This window comes from Callithrix jacchus, chromosome 5 (assembly GCF_049354715.1).
Source record: "Callithrix jacchus isolate 240 chromosome 5, calJac240_pri, whole genome shotgun sequence".
Taxonomy (NCBI): domain Eukaryota; kingdom Metazoa; phylum Chordata; class Mammalia; order Primates; family Cebidae; genus Callithrix; species Callithrix jacchus.
Genome location: NC_133506.1, coordinates 34,436,262 through 34,457,030, shown reverse-complemented (window position 1 = coordinate 34,457,030; position 20,769 = coordinate 34,436,262). Strand labels below are relative to the sequence as shown.

The 20,769-nt window shown below is 42.3% G+C and overlaps 1 protein-coding gene across 3 annotated transcripts in view; it reads right to left on the bottom strand.

The window, feature by feature from the left end:
* DHX35 (DEAH-box helicase 35) overlaps positions 1 to 20,769 on the bottom strand; it is an 80,332-nt gene that overhangs the window by 5,088 nt on the left and 54,475 nt on the right. For all 3 annotated transcript variants that reach the window (XM_078371684.1, XM_035298619.3, XM_078371687.1), the window contains 7 exons: positions 19,031 to 19,126; positions 16,527 to 16,621; positions 13,698 to 13,775; positions 12,109 to 12,238; positions 9,046 to 9,127; positions 7,185 to 7,256; positions 3,678 to 3,789 (listed from right to left, as the gene is read on the bottom strand). In XM_078371684.1, the coding sequence (XP_078227810.1) occupies positions 3,678 to 3,789; positions 7,185 to 7,256; positions 9,046 to 9,127; positions 12,109 to 12,238; positions 13,698 to 13,775; positions 16,527 to 16,621; positions 19,031 to 19,126 (665 nt within the window). The remainder of the gene's footprint in view (positions 1 to 3,677; positions 3,790 to 7,184; positions 7,257 to 9,045; positions 9,128 to 12,108; positions 12,239 to 13,697; positions 13,776 to 16,526; positions 16,622 to 19,030; positions 19,127 to 20,769) is intronic.

The window sequence follows — 20,769 nt, the reverse complement described above, 5'->3', positions numbered from 1 at the left end:
GCTGAGGCCTGAGGATTACTTGAGCCCAGGAGGTCGAGGCTACAGTGAGCCATGATAACGCCAATGCATTCTAGCCTGTGTAACAGAATGAGACCCTGTCTCAAAAGACAGAAAGCAAAAGGAAAACAAGGTAAGCTCCAAATTCGTCTTGAGTCTCCGCCTGGGTCTCTAAGCCTTAGCACAGGGAGGAAAATCCTAAACAGAGAACAATAATATGGCTAAACAGAGGAATCAGAGATGAGACTATAGGGACAATGAGACAGCTGGAACTTGCAGGACAGGGCATCAAAAAGGAGGAGCTCCAGAAATCTACAGAGGGCTACCCTTACGTCTTTGGCTACACTTACATCTTACGTCTAAGCTACATATGTACAGGCCAAGATTTGATAAAGCAGAGAATTCTAGGAGAAAACAGTTACTGCAGAGTTCTAAGCTGAGATGGAGGTTCTGGAGGTCTGCACAATGCTAGAGGCACCGGAGTTCAGAGTGCAAAGACTCCGCTGAGTATCCTGGCCATTGAGCTGAGACATCAGTCTTAGGCATACGGCTACTCTAGACCTGCCCTATTAAAGCCTAAAATCAATGCTGAGCAAAATCAAACTGATGTGCCAGTAAATAAACTGACTACCAGGAAAAAACTCAACATTCTATAAGAAAAAAAAAAAAAAAATTTCAGACTGTCCACAACATAGCATCTAGAGATTTTGTAATTGTCTAGTAATTTACAACAAAAAATTACTAGACAATAGAAGCAGGAAAATGTGACCCATAACAAGGAGGAAAAATAGCCAGAAGACAACACAGACCAGAAATGACAGAGATGTTGAATTCTATAGGTAAGCCCTTTAAAACGGCTATTACAAATATCTTCAAAGATCTAAAGAAAAGGATAGACATAGTAAGTGAACACATGAAGACTCTAAGTAAGGAAATAAACTAAAGAAGAAATGAAAATGCTAGAATGGAAAAATATCTGAAATGAAATTTCTCTGGTGGGCTTAACGGGAGATTGGCCACTGAAGACAGGTCAAGAAAAAGTATCCAAACTGAGGCACAGGGGAAAAAAAAATCTGAGCCTCTGTCCCACATGTGGGACAATAGCAAGTGCTTTAACACATATGTGAGTGGCATTCCAGGAAGAGAGCAGAGAGAAAATAGTAGAGCAGAAAAAATATTTTAAAGAGTAACAATCTGAGGCTGGGCACAGTGGCTCACCCCTGTAATCCCAGCACTTTGGGAGGCCGAGGCGGGTGGATCACTAGGTCAAGAGATCGAGACTATCCTGGTCAACATGGTGAAACCCCATCTCTACTAAAAATATAAAAAATTAGCTGGGCATGGTGGCGCGTGCCTGTAATCCCAGCTACTCAGGAGGCTGAGGCAGGAGAATTGCCTGAACCCAGGAGGCAGAGGCTGCAGTGAGGCAAGATTGCGCCATTGCACTCCAGCCTGGGTAACAAGAGCGAAACTCCGTCTCAAAAAATAAAAATAAAAAAAGAGTAGCAATCCAAAACTTCCCAAATATGATTTTTAAAAATCAGCCCAATGATCCAATAAACCAGTGAACTCCAAGTGGGTAAACACAAAGAAAAGGAAACCAGAGGTCAAACTGATGAAACTCAAAGACAAAGAAAAAAGACACATTATTAACACATACAGAGGAACAGCCAGGAAAAGGACTCCTGGCTTTTCTCTTAATGATTCAAACCAGATCACAATGGAATGAACTCTTTATTTAAAGTGTTAAAAAGAAAAAGCAAACAAAAGATTTCACTCTGGAACTCTATACAGCAAAAGTGCTTTCCAAAATGAAGATGAAATAAAAATATTTTCAAATAAATGAATGCTGAGAGAATATTTCATTAGTAGACATGCAGTAAAAGATAGATCAAAGGGTGTTCTTCAGGCTCAAGAGAAGACAGAAACTTGGATCTACACAAAGGTATGAAGAATGATAGATACGTGGGTAACATAAAACACCTTTATTCTTGTTTCTTAATATCTTAAAAAGACAATGTTTAAAACAAAAACCATAGCAATGTATCATGGAGTTTAAACACATGTAGAAATAAAATATATGACAACAATCCTAGCACTTTGGGAGGCCAAGGCAGGTGGATCACTTGAGCCCAGGAGTTTCAGACCAGCCTGGCCAACATGGCAAAACCCCATCTCTACAAAAAATAACAAAAGAGCGGGAGTGGTGGCATGCACCTGTGGTCCCAGCTACTCAAGAGGCTGAGGCAGGTGGACTGCTTGGGCCCAGGAGGCAGAGGCTGCAGGGAGCCCTGACTGTGCCACTGTACTCCAGCCTGGGCAACAGAGCAAGACTCCGTCTCAAAAAGCAAACAAATAAAACACATGACATCAAGAGCTCAAAGAATGAGATGGAAAAAATGAAATATACTGTTGTAGTTTTCTTATAAGCTAAGTAGCATAATATTACTAATTCAAGATAGACTATTATGAGTTAAGAATGCTATTATAACCTTAGAGAAATCACTCAAAAATAAACCAACAGGTATAAAAAGCCATTACAAGAGGTAAAATAAGACACTTTAAAAATATTTCATTAATTCAACAGCAGCAGTAAAAATGAGGAAAAGGGGAACAAAAACTACAGTGGACGAGTAGGAAACAAACACCGAGGTAGTGGAGTGAAATCCGACCATGTTAATAATCACCTTAAATAACTGCACAAACACTTTAATCAAAATCAGTGTGGAACAAACAGAATAGGTCCACAGGCTGAATTGAACCAGAAGTTTGTAAACTGTTATTTACCTTGCAGTCTTCCAAATATAACCATCTCCCAGTTAAAAATCGTGTTATAGGCTGGGCACAGTGCCTCAGACCTGTAGTCCAAGCACTTTGGGAAGCTAAGGTAGACAGATTGCTTGAGCTCAGGTGTTCATGACCAGCCTGGGCAACATGGTAAAAACCTGTCTCTACAAAAAAAAAAAATTAGCTGGACGTGGTGGTGTGTACCTGGGATCACTTCAGCCCAGGAGGTAAAGGTTGCAGTGAGCCAGGATCGTGCCACTGCACTCCAGCCTGGGTGACAGAGCAAGACTCTGTCTTTAAAAAAACAAAAAATCGCGTTAGAAGAATGTATAGCCTTTTAAATTTTTGCAAGGAATAAAAACATTTTTTGCAAAAATAAAGGAGCAAATAAAACAATAGATCTGTCCTAAAATGCTTACTCCCTGCTCGTCTTGCACATGGGCTTGTCCAAAGGGTAGCAACAGGAATAGTGCCCAGCATCGGCCGCCAATGGGTTTCAAGCACCTGGGGCATAAGCCTGCACACTCGTTTATGGTCTTTGTGAGGCAACACTCATCAGAGATTATCTGTGCCACTCCTGTGAACATGGATCCAAAGTGTGATGTGATTTCATTAGAAATAGTTTGGAAGAGCAAAAGGAGAGAGAAGTGCTGAAAACCCCTTTTTTCTTTTTCTTATGAGGTTAGGGGGATTCATTTTTAATTGCGCTTCACTATGAATTAAACACCAGAGTGCTTTCCCAGAATGTTTTGGGGATATGGTAATCGCCTTTCCACCCTATGCACCACTAGGGGGAACACACTAAGGGCATTAAATTGGAGGAAAAAAGTACATTTAAAAACATGAAGAGGCTGCAAACAGGTGGCCAGGGCGTGGCCTCTGTCCATTCCTACCGTTCCTTGCTGATAAAAGTGTGGAGCCAGCTCCAACAGCCAGGCCGATTCAACGGCAGTCACATCTCTCATGTAATACTTGGAGGTCTGTATAACTTCATTATAGATAACCCTGAAATGAGAAAGAAACATGAGCTAATTTCCCCTTCTTATGATGATAGTCAGGAATCACAGTTAGACACAGTTTCCTTTGACTTTTAGCAGGTTCTACTCTATGTGCCAGACACTGTGCTAAACACATGCATTTATGTTGCTCACCAAAGTCTCATGACCTATGTGCTGGGTAATGGCGTGCCCATTTCTCAGATGAGACTCTAAGTCCTAACTGACTTCTAGGACATCTCAGTTATCCTGAAAAGACCTTTCTGGATCCTTCATCTGCATTTACAGAACTCTGAACTGACTCGAATGATTTTATTAGAAAATATAGAAATAGAAGCAAAGGTTTGCCAGATTCTGAAAGGGGCTGGGAACTGACTAGAAACAGACAAAAGAATTTTCTAAAATGATAAAAATATTTTATAACTTATTTGGCTGCAGGTGACATGGGTATATACATTTGTCAAAATTAATCTTGCACTGTGAATAAATTATACCTTTATTTAAGGAAAAAAAAATGTTTCTGAGGCTCAGTTAATAGACAACCAAAGAGCCAAGATCATAATAACAAGTCTGCAGGTTTGAGGTGCGCATATTAGATCTTAGTTTCTGAGACATCCAAAATGCTGATTCAGGGCTTCCCAAGTAACTATAAACACACCAGCCACACTGTGGTTGCCCACCCCTCAAAAACCAGTAAATCAGTCTCAGCTGATGAAAGGAAACAGGAGGCGCCCCTGCAACGTGGCTGTGAAGGGCGAGCACTTTCTTTGCCACCTGAGTGGTACGGAGCTGCTTCAGGCTGGCTCTATTTCCCCAACCTTTCTTTGCCCTTCAGAGCTCCTTAGGAATGAAGCAAAAATAAGAAAAGCCTTTCTCTTTTAAGCAACTCCCAAATTTAACCACCCAAAAGTCAGCAAAAAAAGAATCTAAAACTGAGGTTTTGCATCTGTCTTGATTTAAAAAATAATTTTTTTAAAGACAGGGTCTCACTCTGTCACCCAGGCTGGAGTGCAGTGGTGCAATCATGGCTGACTGAAGCCTCAACTCCTGGGCTTAAGGCATCCTCCTGTCTCAGTCTCCTGAATAGCTAAGATTACAGGGATGTGCCACAAGGCCTGGTTATTATTATTATTGTTATTTTTTTTTTTGAGTTGAGGTCTCACTATGGTGCCCAGGCTGGTCTTGAACTCCTGACCTCAAGCAATCCTCTGGCCTCAGCCTCCTCCCAAAGTGCTAAGATTAGAGGCATGGGCACTCTTCAAATTATCCTGCACTCATGAGTATGCATACCCTGGCCACATTTGTATGGTCATTGGGTAACATTTCTAAACCCAGAACTAACCAAGGTGCTCTCTACCTAGGAAACTTCTAGGTCTGCACTGGTTCCAGGATACATCTGATTCCTTGGTCTAGGGAAACAGAACTCAAACTTTACTGCCCAACAGAAACATCTGGAGAGCTTGTTAAAGTGGAGTCCTGGGCCCTAGTCCAGTTTCTGATTGAGTGGGGCTGGACATAGCCTGAGAATCTGCATTTCGTACAAGTTTTCAGGTGATACTGACGCTGGGCTGCAGGCCCCACTTTGAAAGCCACAGGTCTAGGGTACAAAGTGTTTCACCACAGACCTTTTTGCCTTCAAATCTACTGCTATCTTCTCTCCCTCTCTTCACACAAGCCCCACCCTTTTTCCCAAGGCTTTCCCATCTTCCAACTGGAGAAGGGCAAGTTGTTGTTGTCTAAAATTTCCTATCTGGGCCAGACACAGTGGCTCACACCTGTAATCCCAGCACTTTGGGAGGCCAAAGCAGGAGGATCACCTAAGGTCAGGAGTTTGAGACCAGCCTTGCCAACATGGCGAAACCCCATCTCTACTAAAAAATAAAAAAACTAGCCGGGCGTGGTGGCACACACCTATAATCCCAATTATTTGGGAAACTGAGGCAGGAGAATCACTTGAACCCTGGAGGCAGAGGTCGAAGTAAGCCAAGATCATACTCCAGTCTGGGCTACAGAGTGAGACTCTAGCTCAAAAAAAAAAAAATCCAATCCATGGTTTATCAGTACTTTTAATCATATTTTTTATTGGTAAAATATAATATAAATGAATTACTAGAAAATGAAATTGTAAACAAGAAAAATATAAGCCCCGAATTTTTATTAAATTGGATGAACATAAACTTAACCACCAAAATGCTATAAAGGTGTCTAAAGGCCTATTCTCGGATTCCGTGCTTACCATTCTTCTCAGGCAGCGTTATGGAGCAGTACCATTTCACGAGCCACCCATACCAATCATTCCCCATTTCCCAAACACATCAGGCTCCTTCATGTCCCATGGCTCTGCCCCTGCTACTTCTCCACCTGGAATGCCCTTCGGGTCTCTTCTGCCTGGACACTCTTGTTTCTAGGTTCAGAATGAATGTTGTCTCCTCCATGACGCCTGTTCCAATCTCATTCGTACATGATGTGCCAAGCCCAGCACTTCATCCAGGCCACTAGTAAAGCCCTTCCCCTAAGGTAGTAGACTCTGTCTGTCTCTATGTCAAAACTGTGGGCTAGGGCCAGGCACGGTGGCTCCCGCCTATAATCCCAGCACTTTGGGAGGCCAAAGTGAGTGATCACCTGAGGTCAGGAGTTGGAGATCAGCCTGGCCAAACAAAGTGAAACCCCATCTCTACTAAAAATACAAAAATTAGCCAGGCATGCTGGTGCACACCTATAGTCTCAGCTACTCGGGAGGCTGAGGCAGAAGAATCGCTTGAACCTAAGAGGCAGAGGTTGAGTGAGCCGAGATAGCACCACTGCACTCCAGCCTGGGTGACAGAGCGAAACTGTCTCAGGGAAAAAAAAAGAACTGTGGGCTGAGATCCCAACTCATCTCTGCATAGCTGTGCCTTGTGCAGGGCTGAGCATCCGGTCAATGGGTGAAAATGAACGTTTGCTGAGTAAATTTTCAAAACACTGTTTGCTTAAGGAGATCTCTGCCAGAGAAAAAGTTTGTGTTGTTTTTTTTTTCACACGGAGCCTCGCTGTCTCCCAGGCTGCAGTACAGCGGTGTGATCTCAGCTCACACAACCTCCAGCTCCCAGGTTCAAGCAATTCTCCTTTCTCAGACTCCCGAGTAGCTGGGATCATAGGTGTGCCCCACCATACCCGGCTAATTTTTGTATTTTTAGTAGAGAGGAGGTTTCACAGTGTTGGCCAGGTTGGTCCTGAATTCCTGACCTCAGATGATCTGCCTGCCTCGGCCGCCCAAAGTGCTAAAGTGCTGGAATTACAGGCATGAGCCACACTGGGCCCAGGGCAGAAATTCTAGGGGCAATGTCAACAAACACTTAACAGGAAAGAAAAGAGAATGTGGCCTTGCTCAGAGCAGGCACCGGCTAAGCAGCAGTTTGCACTTACCAGCGAGGCGGCTTCTCTGCATAGAGGACTGATGCAGGGTGTATGTGCAGCTCGTGGTCATCACGGATGGTCCTTGAACACAAAAGAATTCTGTCTGAAGCACACTTTAAATACTTACAGCAAGACTTGCCCACAGACTTTTAATATTACCAAAGAAACATGCAGACTGAACTTGTCACAAGCAAAACAATGATCTCCATCTTCTCTTGCAATCTTTCTTCATCCCTCCCCTGTTGCCACCCCAGAAATCAAGAATAAATCATGTGAAAAAGCAAAGAGGAGAAAAGTAACATGTGGACACTTAGAAAAAACACTTAGAAACAAAATGCTCTGCCTATGTTTATATTCATCTTCTGCAGGTGCTTGACGGAAATGATACATGTGATTTATTCTATAAGCTTATCTACTAAGCAAAGTTAAATACTAAGGATAACGACTACAGGGGGACGCAATGAGAGTGAAAAAAGAAAGCTCAATACTGGACTACTAATTTCTCTGGTAGTTCTTTCAATTCCAACTCAGTAGAATGATCTGTTTCTTGTCAGAAGTGCCTCAAGTGCTGTGACGGAGTGCCTCGACAATGCTGTAATAAAGCCAGTGTCCTGGTGTCCTGCTGGCCTGCCAGGTGGTGGTGAGCTGATCAACACTAAATGTTGTCTCAAAGGAAGGACCGGCCTGGAATCTCTTATGTTGCCCACCCACATTGTTGCTGAGGACACTGATAAAATTTTCAAAACACCAGTCGAAATTGCTAACTCTCCAGGAGAGTGCGGGGGTCACCTCCACATGGACGAATTGCCTCAAATACAGACAACTCAGGGTGGGAGGGGAGCTCCAACAATGGGCAACTGAATCATGATACTGACAGGCGACAACATGCCTGGAGTAACAAAGAGATCAGTGTAAAGTGCTATACTGCAGTTCAAACAGCTAGCTACCAGGATAGAAGATGGAGCAGATCTGGCTGTCAAAACTAAAAAACGCTCAGTGCAATTCTGGACTCATTAACAGGAGCCCGGGACAAGAATTATCTTGGCTGATCTCAAGAATAACAGGGAGGTAATATTTTCTGAGGGAAAAAAAAGTTAATGACAAAATAATACATGGAAAGAAGAGCTGGGGAGAAATTCTTTGGATTGTTCTCCTATTAAAGAAGAAAATGATGACAGGTACACTTTAAAAAGGCTACAGTAAGGTTATGAAACTAAAATGAGCCAAAGGACAGAAAAGACAGACTAAAAGTAACAATTCAAAGCACTGGAATGATTCGTCTGGAAAAAGGAAAGCTAAGCTATGCTTAGTTTTCACTGCATTTGAATATACTAAAAACCATTAGGAAGGCATCAGCCATCAGTGACTTCCTATGCCTAGAAAATGGAACTGGAAGAATCAGGTTCTGTAGCAGGAGGCACATCCGGGACATGAGAAACACTTGGCTACCTCCAAAGACACCAGCTGTGACCACACTGTACCAGGTGGGTGAGGACTTCAGTGAGGACTCTAAAGACATCATAAGCTAGCCGACTGTAAAAGTAACTTCTCTGGGAAAGATTATTTTTAATGGTTTCTTCAAGTCATATTATTCTATCATTAGAACTGAAATGTTACCAGCCTCAAGATTGTCAGCCTTCTAAAACATACGTTACAACATATAGATGAACTGAATATATGAGAATAATTTTCAGAAAGTCAAGATATTTTGCTTAAAGCTATGTCACTAACCTCAACTCTGTTTTGGAAGGAAGTGTGATAGAAATTAAAAATAATTATTTAATTACTATCTCTGCACAGCTTTCTGTGGGGTTTGGGTCATTTGTAAGATTGTTCCTTTAACAAATGACTTCACCAAGTATTGTGTTACCTATAAGCTCCAGTAGAATGAAACCTCGCGGCATTGGCGAAGAAGCCCGAGACAATGCACCTCAGGACGGGATCCGGATCACCTATACAGGCAGCAAATAGGGTGGATGAGACGCTTCTCTGCCTGCCCTATGCTCCGTGTGCTCAAGCCTGTGCTGGAAGGCACAGGATCCACTCCCAGCACCACCCCAGGCTGCTTCAAGCCACCTGGAAGCCCTCTCCTGAACTGGCTCCAGCCCTACCCTTCCCGATGCTGGATGCCTGCCCCGGCACCAACTGAGGAGGTCCCACTATTAGACGATGTCCACAGGATATATTCCAAATTGTTATGCAAAAGGCTAATGTTATTTTTACGGCTGGTGACATATCACATCTCATCATTTTTAAGACTCACTCTTTTTCTAACTTTATTCACTGAAATTAGGATAGTATTTTACAATTATAATTGGCAGCATTTTTTTTTCTCGGTGATATTCATAAAATAATGATGTTTCTTACCCATGATGATATCTTAGATCCAATGGAATATAGCATGTTGGTAAGTAAGTTCCCTAAAGGTGGTACTATTTCCAAAACCATCAACAATATGGCAGTTTCACTGCATTCTTGCTAGCAATGTTTTGGCAAAAAGTATTACTGTATTTTATATTACATTTATCTTCTTCTGCATGTTTCTTCTTTTGTGAATTTAACCTGAAAACTGTTTTATCCTAAACATATTAAATAAAATCATTCTATAATAAAGTTTTTCATCTTCATGCATGTCATGATGGCTGACAGTACCTTTGACTCATTGCTTTCTATTTTTTTAAGACTTAGATGTTTTAAATTTGCATGTAATTTAGTCTCCATGATTTTCTGTATTGTTTTTAAGCACTGAGCTGATAAATATCAAATCTACATGTCTAACCATGACCTAATGAGAGATTCTGTCCCTTCTCTCCTGTTGTCCATAAGAAATTTCCATGTAAAATGTACTCTAATCAGGGGTGATCTCTTTTCCAAAGGGGTGAAAACTGGTTCTTGGAGGCAGGGGTAGGGAAGATCTTGGACAGACACTACAATTGTTCATGGCCCTCCGAAGCTCAGCCCTACCCTACAAAATCTTACTCCTTACTATTTAATGTCTCAGGGTAGGTAGAATTTAAATTTAATGTAACTTTTCTCCTGAGCAGGGGTCTGATACTGAAAAACAGGTGAAGAACACCAATTGCAGAAGTAAGGCTGTCATCTCCCTGCTCAGGGGTAATAGGTACTTGATCAGCTGCTCTCTAACTGGGTGCTCCTTGTAAGCTTCCTGTTTCTATCAATGACTCCAACATGGCCCAGTGGCCCATTTCAACTCTTCCCTCTCTTGTGAGGGTATATTCACCCATCGAACATTCTCTGAGCATCTTATATACTCCTCACTCGAAGCACTTGTCTCCAATCCTCCTTCCCTAGAGTGCTCTTTGCCACTATTATTATTTTTTTTTTGAGATGGAGTTTCACTCTATTGCCCAAGCTGGAGTGCAGGGGTGCGATCTCGACTCACTGTAACCTCCACCTCCCAGATTCAAGTGATTCTCCTGCCTCAGCCTCCTGAGTAGCTGGGACTACAGGTGCCCACCACCATGACCAGCTAATTTTTTTTTTTTTAATTTTTAGTACAGACAGCATTTCATCATATTGGCCAGGCTGGTCTCAAACTCCTGACCTTGTGATCTGCCTGCCTCAACCTCCCAAAGTGCTAGGATTAGAGGTGTGAGCCACGGGGCCCAGCCGCCACCATTTTCTAATTCAACGAGACCCCAAAGCTTGACTGGACTCCCACCGCCCCTCAAGGAAGCTGCAAGACTTCCCAAGCCAGCCTCCTCCGGATTCCTTCCTCCTGGCATTCCTTCCACATTTGCCAGCACGTCTTCTATGATTACTGAAGCATCTACTACTTTAACTTCTAAAAGGACTGATAATCTTGTATTGTAGCATTTTGTCTATCTGCATGAATCTCTCCCTTAATGCACTGTTCCCTTAAAGTAAAAGCTAAGACTTTGTCGTTGTTTAATCACTTGCTCTTAGTATAAAGACAAAATAAGACTGACACGGAATTGCCTAGGCTCAAGCTCTGACTCCACCATACCCTCACTGTGTAACTTCAGCAAGTTACATTTTACCTCTTAGCCACACTTTTCTCATCTATAAGATGGGGAAAACAGCACATATTTCACAGCGCCGTTATGAGCATTACATTAATAAACACATGGAACACTCAGAGTGCTGCCTGGCCACTTATAAGCACTCAGGAAATGTTAACAAGTACTAATGGTGCTGAGGATGTGGCTGAATACCTGGCACACAGTAGGCTTTCAACCCAACTGCTGAGGCGCATATGCCATTTCCTTAAAAGCACAGACTTCTGAGCCACACAGATCTGACTCTGCTCCTTACCAGCTGTGTTGTCCTGAATTTAATCGAACTTCTCCCTAGACTTTATGACTAATTGTAAAATGAGAATATTACTGACACCTCAAGGAGTGGGAGACTAAGCGAGAGAACATTTGGAGAACACCTGCCACAGTGTAACCTATTGTGTCCCTGATTAATAGTAGTCACTGTCACTGCCAGAGGCCAGACTATGTCTTACATAGTACTTTTCTTTTTCTTACCCTTAGTGGCTGCCTAGGCTAAACACCCAGCACTTGCTTAAATAATACATGTCTTTGAAAATAAAATTTAATTTTTATGTAATAGCTACTAATATCATCGAACAAAAAGTAGTTTTTCTTGCAAAGCCTGCATGGGAAAATCAATTACATGATGTGCACTGACACTGGTGTGACTGTTAATGATTCTTAAGCACTGTCATGGGCTATGAAGTTCCTTCAGTAAGAATACCCATCAGAAAGAAAAATGGACCTCCCTGGAAAAAATGTGCAACCTGACCTTCAGCTTTTCATAGACGCAGGCAACTCAAAATAGAAAACCCAGTGTTGGTACAGAGCGCACATGCTGCCTCGCACCAGCCCAGCATGAGAACTTTAGGAGGACAACCCAACAGAATGAAGCTGAGGCAGTTTCTTCTCACCTTCACTGGACTTCTTGGGCACTTGAAACTTGACAAGAAGCTTTTTCAATTGTTCTCTTACAGTCGCAGCTCTGACAAGACCCTTGTAATTCAGGAAATGTTCCTGACACCATTGAGAGTTCTTATTGTGCTACCAAACAACCCAGAGAGAGGGAGTTAGGAAAACAGACATGTTCTTGACTCATGCTATATTGTAAAGATCATTCTTTTCTCCTCCCAGATGTGCTGCTCAATGGCATAAGACCTAAAGATTAGAACTGGCCCTTTCTACCCCACCTCTCAAAACAGATGTTAACAACCCTGCACACATCTGATTGCTCTGCAACCCCACTCTTTGCACTAAAGGGCAAATGAGAACTTAATGACAAGCAGAGATGCTTTCAATTTTAAACACCTTCATGTGATTGAACTATCAGAAAGAATCACTTCCCCCTGTGGTTCTTTGTAAATCAACTTTTCTTCTTTGGCATGCTTGAATTTGTCACTTTATGATACTACAGGCCAACAAGATGATACTTGCCAATGTAGAAAAAATTTAAAAATTAGTATTATTTGTCCCCAAAGTGTGATTTTTCTATCAACAGTATTTAATTTTTCTGCATTCCTAAGTATGATCATTCTGTCTTAGAGTAAATTACTGTTGTGGAAATATACCTCTGAAATTATATTGTAAGTTAGGAAGGAAAGTGCTTTAAATAAGAAAATGTAATTAATAGAAGATATTCCAAGAAGGCAACTATAAAATAATACAATGCACCACTTTCTACTGGTAAAGAAAGCTTCAGCTTAGAGATGATACATTGTGCCTGTATAAATGAATTTTATCTGATTTAAACGTAAGTCTCAATAAGACGTGAATTTCTTTTTTCTGAAAACTTTTTACCAACTGAATAATCTTCCTCAAATCACTGGTAATCAAAATTTTAGCATTTATTCACTTCTAAAAGAGTATTTAAGAAATGAATGTTAAAAATCTGAAATATTATACCCTTTCTTTTATGTAAGGTTTCTTTTTTCATCATTTCCATCACATTTAGATCTCGTTTATTTACAATTTTTCATGAGAACTTTAAGCTGTATCATTTGCTCTTAGTTTGATAGAATATTAACAATAAAAATTAACATTACCTATAGCTAAATATGTGTGGGATATGTGAATATGCACAGATCACAACTAAATGTCTTCTCATGGCAGCTGGGACAGCTTTGAAGATTCAACCTAGAACTTCAAGTTGCTCCCAGCCTCATTTACCGGGCAGAAAATATAACAGAACTTCCTATTCAAATGTTGCCTTTCTCTCTACTACATGGTGGATGTGAGATGACGTGAGGCTGGGCGCTGGCCTGCCGCTAGTGTACCGTATCTCCAAGCAAGGGAAAGCAAAGAGTGGTTCCTGTGTTCTTCTCAGCAATACCACACCACAGACTCAGCAGAAAGCCCAACCTACCAGTTAGAAGTGCTGGCAATAAATCTAACGGGAAAATAAAGGGCATTCCTTTATGAACTGAACTCCTGGGATCCTCCCTCCTAGATCACCTCCAGTGGGTGGTGCGTTGAGGCAGCATTTAGAGCAGGAAATTGTGCTTACTTTAATAAATGCTTCATATACGTTGAGCATAGTGAGGTGGTCGCCCTCCTCCACAGCAAATTTACGGTGCACTCGAATCTGGAAAGAATAAAGCAACGTTCAGAAGCTGACTCTTGCCCAGGTGTGGTGGCTCCCGTCTGTAATCCCAGCATTTTGGGAGGCTGAGGCAGGAAGACTGCTTGAGCCCAGGAGTTTGACACCAGCCTAGGCAACATAGGTAAACCCCATCTCTACAAAACTAAAAAAGAAAAAAATAAGCAGAGCATGGTGGTATGTGCCTCTAAGTCCCAGCTACTAGGCTGAGGTGGGAGGATCGATTGAGCCCAGGAGCCATGTTTGTACCACTGTACTCCATGGCAACAGAGTGAGTTGAATGGATAGAAGGAAGGAGAGAGAAAGAGAGAAAAAAGAGGGAGAGGGAGGGAAGGAGGAAGGAAGGGAGAAGAGAGGGAGGGAGGGATGGAAGGAGAGAGAGAGACTCCTGTGAGTCTTTTGCACTGAGAAGTAACATTGCATGGTGAATAGCGTGTGGGTTATGGATTCAGAAACACCCAATTTGCAGCATTCTAACTCTGCCATATCCTGAAAGACCTCAGCTTGGTTACTTAACCCTTCTCATCCTTGATTTCCTTATCTGTAAAATCAGGAAACTAAACCTATCTATCAAGATTGCTGTGGATTAAGATAATTTAATATAAAGTATCTGGCAAAAAAATTGATAAAATGTTAATGTTCTTGTCTCTCTCCCTATCTAGTTAATATCATCTCTTTCAGAAGAATCCTCCCAACCCCCAAGAGAAAGTAGGCACCAGGAAGACAGGGGACCAGCTGTCTAACACACTGCAGACACTCAATATTCCTGGACTACCACAAATTGTACAGTCCTTTCACAGCCCATCCTTAGGTTTCTCTTCTGTAAGATCCCGAGCAATGCCATCTGTTCCCATGGGTTAAAGCAGCAGCACATACAATATATATGCAAGTACACAGATTCAGTCACACGTCACTTAGCAACGCAAGTGACATTCCAAGAAATGTGTCTTCGGATAATTTTGTCACTGTGCAAACATCATAGAGTGTACTTAAACAAACCTACATGGTATAGACTACTACACACCTGGGATGGATGGCACATCCTGTAGCTCCTAGGCTCAAACCTGCATAGTATGTTACTATACTGAATACCACAGGCAACTGTAACAGGATGGTAAGTATTTGTGTCTAAATGTATCTAAACACAGAAAAGATACAGTAAAAATATCGTACGGTAACCTTACAGAACCACCATCTTATATACAGTCCATCATTAACTGAAAAGTCATCATGTAGCACATGACCGCATATTTATTAACCTCAGAATTTTAGCCTTGAACCAAATACCACATAATCAATCAATCTTCCTTTCTTCCACTTACTCATTCATTAACAGATGTTTACCAAGCACCTACTATAGACAAGGCACTGCTCTAAGCATCCAGGATGTAACAGTGGTGGGAGAATAATAGTGGGGGAAAGGCAACAAACAAGGAAGAGTATACATAGTAGAGCAGGTGGTAAGAAGCACTAGAGGAGAAAAATACAGCAGGGAGTGGAGATGAAGGGGTTAAATATTGCAACTGCAGACAGAGTTGCCAGAACCTCAGTCTTCTAAGCTTTAAAGTGAGTTTCTCTGCCCTCAGAAAGGACTATTAAGAAGGTTAAGTAAAAACAAAACAAAAACGGACATAAGCATCTGGGCACAGAGGCAGAAAAACTTTGTAATCTAGATACACAACTGAGGAGGAGGATCCTAAGCATCCGTAAGAAAGTCTCTCTCCTCCTCATTACACATACAAACTCAGCCCCTCCACGCATAAGGCTGCTGATTCTGACTTTCAAACAGGAAGTGACTCTGAACTTACCTCTGACCTACCTCTATCAGCACACTTTACTTCCATGTGTCTCTTCAGACTAAACACTTTTCCTTCCGTCTTTCCAGCGTTCACTCAATTACTCATTGCTGATGCCCGCGCCTTAGGTGAGGTTTAGATCTCTCTAGCTCATAATGGCCCACCTGCAACACCACCATGATGCCGTGTGGTGCCCAGAATCAGCCTGCTGTACTCCAGGCATCTGACTTCTTATGTCACTAATGTCCCCAACCAAGGTTTCTAGTAGAACAGTCTGAATGACAATTTCCCTGACAAAAACTGGAATTTGGTAGTTCAGTGGTTAAGGTCTGGGGCTCTGGACTGTGAATCCAAGCCAACAATTCTGGCTGTGCAACTGTGAATGAGTTATCTCTCTATGCCTCCATCTTTAAAACATGATAATAGGCCAAGCGCGGTGGCTCAAGACTGTAATATCAGCACTTTGGGAGGTCAAGGCGAGCAGATTATCTGAGGTCAGGAATTTGAGATGGGCCTGGCCAACATGGTGAAACCCCGTCCCTACTGAAAATACAAAAATTAGCCAGGTGTGGTGGAGCACACCTGTATCCCAGCTACACGGGAAGCAGGAGAATCGCTTGAACCTGGGAGGCAGAGGTTGCAGTGAGCTGAGATCATGCCACTGCACTCTAGCCTGAGTGACAGAGTGAGACTCCCTCTCAAAAAAAAATAATAAATCAAATATGATAATAATATCTACTTCCCAAGTTTATGATGAAGAAAAAGTGGAATGATGCCTGCAAAATGCCTCGCACAGCATCAAGCACACAATAAATACTCAAAACATGAGCTGATCACATTTATACAGCGCTGTCTTCAGCAGTTCCTGGGCAGAGTTTAACAAGGAAAGCTCAAAGCAAAAGAGACTGGTACAGACAGCCTGGGGAGGGAGCTGACTTACTGCCTGAGACTTCTGGTTCGGCGGGACCACAAAGATATTCTGGATCTGCATCATGGCAGCAATGCTCAGAATTTCCTGAGAACAGCCAAAGTTTCCTGTAACAAAAAGCGTGTTTGGTTTCAAACATACAATGTGTCAACGAGAAGTGAAAGACATTTTCTGATATTTTCCTTGCATCACACTGAAGACTAAGATTTTATTTTTTCTATAACTTAACTTTTAAAGTTTATAAAGCCTGAGCAACATGGCAAAACCCCATCTCTACAAAAAATTTAAAAATTAAGCGTAGTGGTAGGTGCCTGTGGTCCAGCTACTCAGGAGGATTGCTTAAAGCCAGAAGGTCAAGGCTACAGTGAGCCAAGTTCACACCACTGCACTCCAGACAGGGTAATAGAGTGAGACCCTCTCTCAGAAAAATAAAAATAAAATAAAGTTTATAGCACATAAATATTTCAGTCAGCCAAATACCAAGTCCCATGTGTAGCCCAGATGAACAGCAGCCTTGAAGGACTCCAAAAAAGGAGGTGTCACTGCCCTTTGCAGCTGAAATATGGGGGACTCTGACTGTCAAGACTGACCCTATCACTAAGGGCAGGTCAGCTCCACACCTGCTCCCTACCCTCCTGTGGGAACATCTAGAATCCTGGCAGGAAGTCAGAGAGGGAAAGGGGGCAGGGAATAAGCGGCTTGTGCCCCTTCTGCTGTTTCTCTATTCCTGACTCCTATGAAATAGCTTCCTTCTCAAAAGGGCTCATCTCAGCTGGAAAGTCCAAGGCACAACTAGACAAGCAAAGTATGATGGGGACTGCTGGAAACAGAGTCAGCAGCAATTACCACTCCAGGGCGCAAGTCAGAGCACATTGCACTGCCTGTCCCATCTCCCCACCACCTCCCACTTCATGAATGATGCACTTCCCCAGCCCATACTTAGAATCTTGTTTCTAGGCTGGGTACAGTGGCTCACGCCTGTAATCCCAACACTTTGGGAGGCTGAGGCAGGCGGATCACCTTAGGTCAGAAGTTCAAGACCAGCCTGGCCAATATGGAGAAACCCCATCTCTACTAAAAGTACAAAAAAACAGCCGGGCGTGGTGGCAGGCGCCTGAAATTCCAGCTACTCAGGAGGCTGAGACAGAATTACTTGAAATTGAGAGGCAGAGGTTGTAGTGAGCCGAGATTGTGCCACTGCACTCCAGCCTCGGCAACAGAGGGAGGGAGGGAGGGAGGGAAGGAGGGAAGGAGGGAAGGAGGGAAGGAGGGAGGGAGGGAGGGAGGGAGGGAGGGAGGGAGGGAGGGAAGGAAGGAAGGAAGGAAAATGTATATATAAATATGTACACACATAATGAAATACTATACTGCCTGGAAAAAAACAAAGAAGAAAGCGCTGTCTCTCACAATAGCATAAATGAAACTGGAGGACATTATGCCAAGTGAAATAAGGCAGGCACTGAAAGACAAACACTGTATGATCTCACTTACATATGGAATCTAAAAAAGTCGATCTCATGGAAACAGAGTAGAAAAGTGGTTACCAGAGGCTAGGAGATCCCCTGTGCCAGGGGGTTGAATGGAGAAAAGGGAGGTGTTAATCAAAGGGTACAAAGTTTCAGTTAGACTAGAGGAATAGGTTTTAGTGATCTATTGCACTACCTGGTGACCAGAGTTAATAATAATGTATTGTTTATTTCAAAATTCCTACAAGAAGAGAATTTTAACATTCTTAGCCAAAAAAATGACAAGTTGGTGAGCTGGCAAATATGTTAATTTGTTTGACTGAATCTTTCTACAACGTATACATAAAATACACTGTATCTCATATATACAGTTATTATTTGTCAATTAATCAATTTTTTTTAATTAAAGAATTATATAATTTAGTAATTTCGCTTCTGGCTATATACTCAAAAAACGTAAAAGCAGGGACTCAAACAGATATGTGTGAATCCATGTTCACAGCAGCATCATTCACAACAGCCAAAAGTTAGGAGCAACCGAAGTGTCAGCAGATGAGTAGACAAAATATGGTACAGATGTCCAACAAAATACTATTTCTCCTTAAAAATAAAGACAACTCTAATACATCCTACAACATGAATGAACCTGGAAGACATAAGAAACAAGAAAGACACAAAGGACAAACACTGTGTGACTGCACTTCCTAAGGTTCTTAAAGTAGTCAAATTCATAGAGACAGAAAGTCGTCGTGGTTGCCAGGGCGGAGGAGAGAACAGGGAATCTGTGTTTACCAGGTTTGGAGTTTCAATGGTGAACATGAAAAAAGTTCTAGAAATGGATGGTGCTGACGGTTGCATAACAATGTGAATATACTTCGTATCACAGAACTACACATTTAAAATGGTTAAAACAATAAATGTCATGTTACAGATAAATATAAATACTTTTCTAGCATATTCTGCCCTCTTCCCCACAGTGCTCAGAATTCAGGTAAACAACACCTCTGACAGTCCAAATAAAATCAATTCAAGCTATCAGGCTCTACCTACCTGATTCAAGCAGCATTTTGGCAAACATAGGATTCAAAGGAAACTCTGCTATTCTCATGCCAAGCGGTTCAGTCAGGCGACAGTCTTTGTCCAGACCTGCCATAAGAACAACAAAAGAAATCAGAAGGCAGCTACCATTGTGTTGGAAGGCCTACAGTTGTTGAGAGAATAAAAGATAACGTATGCTAAAAAGAAAAAGGATCTAAAAGATGATTCATGCACTACCAAACTCCATATGACACTAGAGTGCCGTTACATTAAAAGAAGAAAAGATCTCCACTGAGCTCTTGAATACCCAATTTTTAAAAACTGATACTTCTAATGACTTCTGTTGAAGGATTTAATTATAAGGAAATGTCCCTGCAGTCTTATTCTGCTCATACCCTCTCCTCAATCCACAGCAGCCTTACCTGTCTCCACTACTCCAAAGAGACCACTCTTCCCAAGAACCTAACAATCGGGTAAGCACCAACACAAGGCATCTTCCTGACAGCCTCGGCAGCACTTGGCTCTGCTGCCCGCTGCTTCTTGGAACTACTCTTCCCCAGCTCCTGCTCCCCACCGCCCCCTGCAATCTCCTGATTCTCTGCACCCACTTGCCCCGTCAGTCACTGTCTGGACTTTCTTCTACCTCCAGCACCTGAGAGGGCACAGATGTGCCAGGAGGGCATCAATGGCATCCCGTGTCCCAGGCCCTTCTCACAATACATGAGTGATGTGGTTTGGCTGTGTCCCCACCCAAATCTCACCTTGAATTGTAATAATCCCTGCATGTCAAGGGCAGGGCCACGTGGAGATAACTGAATCACAGGGTAGTCTCCCCCATACGGTTCTCGTGATAATGAATATGTCTCACAAGATCTGATGGTTTTATAAATGGGAGTTCCCCTGCACAAGTTCTCTTGCCTATTGCCATGTAAGACATGCCTTTGCTCTTCCAAGATTGTGAGGCCTCCCCAGCCATGTGGAACTGTGGGTCCATTAAACCTCTTTCCTTTATAAATTACCCAATCTTGAATATCTCTTCATTAGCAGCATGAAAACAGACTAATACAAAGAGCAACTACAAGGCCAGCAACTTGGAGCCTAAACACTAACCCAGATTCCGCTGGTGCCAACACCAGAACTGCTCATGCAACTGCCTCCTGGGCATTTTGCTGAACTGGGCTGACTCCTTCAACTCCCCACCTGCCCTCCTTGCCCTCTACTACTTGCCAAAATCCAGGTATTGGATTCCCAAGACCTCCAAGTATAGACTACTGTTTTACTACTTAAATGCTACAAGAGCTCAGAGTAAGGCAGAGCTCAGTAAGACATCTCTTTAAAGGTAATAATTCAGCTTGAAATTAAATTAAGCTGGGGGCTCCATCTACCTTTTCCAGCTTATTTAGGGTATTGAAGAAATAGGAAATATTTTAAATTTCATTCTGTTTAACTGGAGAAAAACCAGCCCAAATAAAAAACTCTTATGCTGTCAACATACTCTCATCCTTACTACATATTAGCCCAGGAAACCTGCTTTCGAGTTCCTATTATGTGTTTGAGAAGAGAGGGTGGAAACCTCCACTCTTCTCCCACACACATTCACTCCAGGCTGATCTTATGTAAATCCAGCTGAAGGCCTTTTAAATCACTGGAGATCTTTTAAATCAGTAATTGGCTGTTCACAGATAAGTAAAATCAACATAATGAGCAAAGATAGACCCCCTACCTCACTCCACACCAAAAAAGTAACTCAT